The sequence below is a fragment of the Gobius niger genome (genome assembly GCF_951799975.1).
Source record: "Gobius niger genome assembly, chromosome: 5".
Taxonomy (NCBI): Eukaryota; Metazoa; Chordata; class Actinopteri; order Gobiiformes; family Gobiidae; genus Gobius; species Gobius niger.
Genome location: NC_136856.1, coordinates 35,752,985 through 35,758,943, shown reverse-complemented (window position 1 = coordinate 35,758,943; position 5,959 = coordinate 35,752,985). Strand labels below are relative to the sequence as shown.

Below are 5,959 nucleotides of genomic sequence, written 5' to 3'. Positions count from 1 at the left end.
AGGGAGATAGGGGAGGCTGTGGAGGTGCACCAGAGAAAACAGGCCATGCTGCAGGAGGCCCAGAGGACGGGAGACTCTGGATGTCTGATGGTGGAGTTTGGTGACTTCAAGGGTAGGTCAATGAAGGAGGTGTATGAGGACCCAAGCAAGGAAGCCCGGGCTCTCATCAACTACCTCAAGAAGGCAAAGGCCAGGCCTAACACCAACATGGCCCTCTTCAAAGCATATGTGCTGAAGAGGCAGGCTCCAGCCCACCTGCCCACCACTCCTGTGCCCGCTGCATCTGCCCCCTCTGCTGCTGTGCCCACTGCCACTGTGTCTGTTCCTCCTCCACCTGCTGCCACTCAGAGCAGGCCGCTGCTGGCTGCCAATGTGAAGGCCCTGTTGGCGCGGGGGAAGCATTTGTCTGCTTCACAGCTGGCACAAAAGCTTTTGTCGCCAGCCAAACCCTGTAAGTGATTTGTAAGCTTTAAAATCATTACAGTGTATATGCAGTATATATGTCTCACGACAAGACGTGTTTTGTAAACAGCTGTAGGACCACGTTGCCCTCCTGTGTCTGAGTCCGCAGCCCGGAGACGGCTCTTTACATCTGGTGAGTATCAGTTAACGCATACAGGTGAGTTTGTGACATGTGCTCAGTGTTTTATGTTATTTTACAGACTCTCCTGCTGGGGATTTTTTTGAGGAGGAAGATGACGAGGAGATGGCAACTGTAGCCTCACAAGCTGAGGGGCAACTTGCTCAAGGTATGTAAATCTCAAACAATATTTTACAAACAATTCTGTGACAACAGTATTTTTTAAATGACATATGTTCTTTTATTTTGCAACACAGAGGAATGGCACTTCTCAGGTGTCAATCTACATTCACTCGTTTGAGTGAACATCTTCAAAGCAAAAAGAGAATTTAAAGGTGTATGTAAAAGGTTTTAACTTAATTTTTTGTCATAACCACTTACTAAAGCTCATTCTTGTCATCTCACACATTCCCCACTCCCCTTAGAATAGGTGGCTGTTGTAGTTAGCGGCGCTTACAGTGCTTGGACTGCTTTGCTTCACCTTTGGCTGATCCATCTCCTTTTTCTTCTTGTATTTGTCCTAATGGTGCTTGGGTGAAAAACAGGATGATTTTCACTGCTTCCTCCCATCGTTTCATCATCATGTCGCCTGTCTACTAATCATACATGCTTTGCACGAAACCATGTAATCGCAGTAGCTGTCCAGCAGAGCTGAAAAAGTCATCTAATGAAAGTCTAATCCAATAAGATAATTATGTTGTGTCTTTTTACGCTCCAGTCACTGCGGCTTCGAGAGGCCCTGCCCTGGCCCCTGCTCCTGTCCCAGCTTGTGCTCCTGCCCTGGCCCCTGCCCCTGCTGCTGCGGCTGCTCGTGCTCGTGCTCCTGCCCCCGCCCCTGCTCCTGCTCGTGCTCCTGCCCCCGCCCCTGCTCCTGCTCGTGCTCCTGCCCCAGACCCTGCTCCTGCTCGTGCTCCTGCCCCAGACCCTGCTCCTGCTCGTGCTCCTGCCCCAGACCCTGCTGCTGCTCCTGCTCCAGCATTGTGGACCCCTGGCCAGGTGTCCCATCCGCCCGCAGAGCTTCCAGTGCACTGGAACGAGCAGCTCCCATCTTTCCAGCAGGACTGGATCAGGAAGACTCTGTTCAGGGCCAACACCAGAACAGGGAAGCCAGAGCTGACGCCACACCCCAATTTCTGGTGGTACCCTCCCCAGCCCCCAACCGTCTTCACCCAGCCCCCTGCCTCTCCTGATGTCTTCTTCTGCCGCCCTTTGTTCCTCTGGATGCCGCTGAAGATGTGGTCCATTCCACTCGTCTGTGTCCAGCCAGCCTGCAATAGCCACAAGCTGACAGCTGCAGGTATTTACCGCACTGTGCGCAAGGTCCTGGACATAGACGGGTGGTATGACATGGCCACAGAGTATCTGGAGTGCAAATGGTGCAAGAAGAAGTATCCAGCCTGGTCTGAAGACATCCTGGGACAGCTGGACATGGGACACCGCAGGAAATTCCCCGCCATTCTGACCTACAGGTAGAACACATTCATAATTAGACCAATGAACTGTAATGTGTTGTACTGCATACAATTGAATACATTGTTTTACTGACAGTAACATTGAAATAACAAGATGTGGCATTGAACAGAATTATTTGACTGTCTGTAGGTACTCGTGTGACTACCGTGTGGTCATTATGATGCGGGAGAGGACCCAGGGCAACAGCGTCACGCAGCTTCACAAGAAGCTACAGGAGCAGCACACAGCAGCGTGGTCACAGCGGACACTGGAGTACCTCACTGTCTGTGAGCCCTTCACAGACTCCTCCATCATTGAGCCTCCAGTGTTCTCTGCGCCCCCGCCCCTCCCACCCATCCCCAAACCCAAGTGGCTGCTGTCTGTGTACGCCAGGGACGTCCTCTCGCGGCTACCTGAGGTCAAGGCCAAAATTACATCGGCCTTTGGCTCTGTCCTCAAGATGGACTCCACTAAAAAGGTATAAAAAGTCAAGTTTGAATAATAATCATTTTTATTATCTTACATTATCTTACATTTGTTTTTCTACTTTTTTTTACATAGGTCACCAAAAAGCTGGCTGGCGCTGCTGCCAACACTGCTGGTTGGTGCACCAATGTGGGTAATGAGCACGGCCAGGTGTTGGTGTCAGTGCTCACAGCGGCAGAGGGACATGGATTGTGGCCCATGGCGGCGGGGCTCATGAAGAGGTACAGGGAGGCGGGAGTGGCACCGCCTGCCATCATGTATGTGGACAGAGACTGCTGCAGCCCGCACGGACAGTCGCAGGTCAGAGCCATGTTCGCAGAGTGGGATGAGCTCCAAGTGCGCCTGGACATCTGGCACTTCATGCGGCGCTTTGCGGCAGGTGTCATCACGGAGGCTCATCCGCTCTACGGCGCCTACATGACTCGGCTCTCCAGGTGCATCTTTGAGCTGGATCCACTTGACGTCGCTGCTCTTCGGCTGGCCAAGCAGGGGGAGCTACAGGCCAGAAGAGCTGGTCCAGTCTCAGAGAAGGCCCTGGACAAGCTGATCACCAGGAAGGAGTTGGCCCTGCACTGTCGTAAGCGGACCAGAGGAGTGGAGGAGACCACCAGGAGGATAAAGGCGCTCATTACAGAGATGGACAGTGAGAAGGGGAGGGACACTCTGGGCGTACCACTGCTGGACCACGAGCGCATCCAACAGGTCTGGATAGACCAGCAGAGGCACATCGCCTGTATTCAGGACCCAGAGGGCTTCCCTCTGTACCAGAAAACAGGCACCCTGAAGAAGGGTGGTGTGGAGCTCAGCTGCTACCGGTGCGCTCGTGGCTCCACCTCTTTGGAGTCTTTTCACCTCCATTTGAACCGCTTCATCCCAGGTAGGTTATAACTTAAAGGAAAATTTCAGTTTTAAATGATATTTGTTCTAAATACATCGCATGCATATATTTGACTTTATTTCACCTCTAGGGACCAGTGCCAGTGACGCGCATTTCCAGGCCTATCTCCTGGAAGGCCTGATGCGCTGGAACCAGGACCGTATGGATGAAGCGGTGGGGGGAAAGACTGACCTGAGGACCTACAGCAGTGCTGAGCGGGAGGCATTGGACCGGCTCAGCCGAAAAGTGCTGAAGGTGTCCCTGGATGAGCGCTATCAGCCTCCAGGGGCTTACACAGGTGAGAATTATTCATGTTAACTCAAACAAAAGATTATACGTTATACAGGTGTTTGAGAGTACATTTTTATACTTTATTTCAAATACTTCATCTATTGTTGGGAGTTATTTGTACTTTGTACAAGGCTTAATATTAGCCTTTATAGCCTAATTTCTTTCCTTGCTTTTACTAAAGTGAATTTGCTTTTTTTTGCATTTACACTTATTATTTTCTTCTTCAAATTTAGATGGTTATTTACGTTATTGTTTATTGGTCACTGGTAGGGGCTAATTGAAACATTAATGCCTTTTTGATCTGATAAACTGTAGCCTCAGTGGCCCTTTGAAAAGTTGGATTGTTTTTTTTTTTTCAGTTTGTTATGGACAAATAGCCTCTACAGCTATTATAATGTGATTGTGCTTTGCATGTGTTCTTTCGCAGGGGAGCTGCTCGGTATGGAGTATCTATACAGTCAGTCTGGGAAATCCCTGACTGTTATGGATAACCCGGAGGAGGAGGATCGGCTGGTGGAGCAGATGGACGATGAGGTGGTTCAGGATGAAGGCTTCGTTGAGGAGGAACCAGAGGACCTCACAGTGCCTGTCCTCTTTGACCCCACTGAGACTGTCCCAGTCCACAGCAGAGGGCCGCTGGTCTTCAACCCCTGTCCCTCCGCATCAGGACCATCCTCACTGCAGCCACCCACATCCAGCCAAGGACTGCAGCGCCCTGCTCAGCCTCCTCAGCAGCGCCCTGCTCTGCCTCCTCTACACCCTCCTCCGCAGTCTCCTCAGCAGCGCCCTGCTCTGCCTCCTCCGCAGTCTCCTCAGCAGCGCCCTGCTCTGCCTCCTCTACATCCTCCTCTGCAGCGCCCTGTTCACCTTCCTCAGCAGTCTCCGCAGTTGCGCCCAGCCCAGTCTCCTCTACAACCTCCTCTGCAGTCTCCGCCACAGCAGTCTTCTGTCCAGCCAAGTATTGCCTCTGGTCCTGCAACATCAACTGGGTCCAGTGTTGCAGACCAGGCTCCTGTAAGTAAGCTGCTCATTATTAGTTCATTTTTGCTTTTACACTCTGACATCTAACATGCTGTGCATTGTTATTGTAATACTTCCCTGCAGGCTCCTGTTCTTGGACCCGATGGCCTCGCGGGCTGGGATAAGGTGCAGGATCTGGCTGAGTACCTGGTGTCCCTCCGTCAGGCACTCTACCTGGACGAGCAGCAGGTCACAGAGGTCATCCGCCTGTGGACTGCTCTTCCTGATGGGGACAAGAAGAGGATCCACTATCAGCCCAGACACCAGCCCAAGCTGACCCATGGACGCTTCAAGCCGCCAAAAAACACAGGAGTGACACCGGGTGTGGAGAGTGTGAAGAGATGTCTGATCGGTCATCCTGGGGGGCCGGCTCAGTGGCCCAGCACCAGTCGCTTAGTTGAGGCCATGTGCATCAAACTTTGTGCACTGCACAAGTCCCCAACTAAAAAGGATGGAGTCCGTCTTCCTCGTTGGACCAAGGTGCTCAATGACTACCACCACATCCGAGACCTGGTGCTGAACTGCCACACTCTGATGGAGGCCACGTCACTTCAGCTGTTTGTGCTGAATCAAAGGACTCTCACTCAGTGGTAAGCACAATAGTTTTACATTGTCATTTGAAAGAAAGCTTGCAGTTATTTATAATAAATATTTTGTTTTTATTGCAGGTTTAATCGAAGGGAGAACACCCAGGAAGTGACTGTCCTCACCCAGGGTCTTGCTGCAGAAGACCGCTTCACTGTGGCCAGCTCACAGCTTCCTGCTCCACGGGAAAGGCTGGATGAGGCTCCGTCCACATCAGGGGCCCGGCACGAGTTTGTCCTTCCTCCAAACAGAGCGGGACAGGCTCCTAAGCTGCGGCCGGGCAGACGACCTGCCAGTGCAACAATTGTGCGGCCCATCACCCCAGCAGCCCCTCCTCTTCCATCAGTCCCTGCGCCAATGCCCCAGTTTGTTTTATTGAACCCTGTGCCCGCACTGGTAGCAGCAGCTGCAGGTGGCCCTTCGGCTGCTCCTCTCCTGGCTCCAACTCCAGTGTTTCCTGCCGCACCAGTTACTCCTGCTCCCACTGCCCCAGTGTCTGTGTCCCGCTTCACACAGAGAAACAGGCGACGCAGGGCAGAAGAGGAGGCCAGTGGAGCACACAAAAGAAAATATGTCCGTGAAGCGGCATATAACCAGTGCTCCAAGTGTGGCCAGCCCAAAACGAAGGAGTTTGGCCACAGCCGCTTTGGCAGTGCTACTTTTTGCCC

General features: G+C 52.3%; 1 protein-coding gene across 1 annotated transcript; it reads left to right on the top strand.

Moving 5' to 3' along the window:
* Window positions 1-1,186: 1,186 nt before the first annotated feature.
* Window positions 1,187-5,107, top strand: LOC306963069 (uncharacterized protein; the record flags this gene model as incomplete). Its single annotated transcript, XM_079556523.1, has 8 exons — window positions 1,187-1,205; window positions 1,299-2,049; window positions 2,183-2,510; window positions 2,594-3,395; window positions 3,487-3,693; window positions 4,114-4,700; window positions 4,791-5,028; window positions 5,082-5,107. 8 exons carry the CDS (start codon window positions 1,187-1,189, stop codon window positions 5,105-5,107), a joined length of 2,958 nt encoding a protein of 985 aa, XP_079412649.1.
* Between the last annotated feature and the right edge of the window lie 852 nt (window positions 5,108-5,959).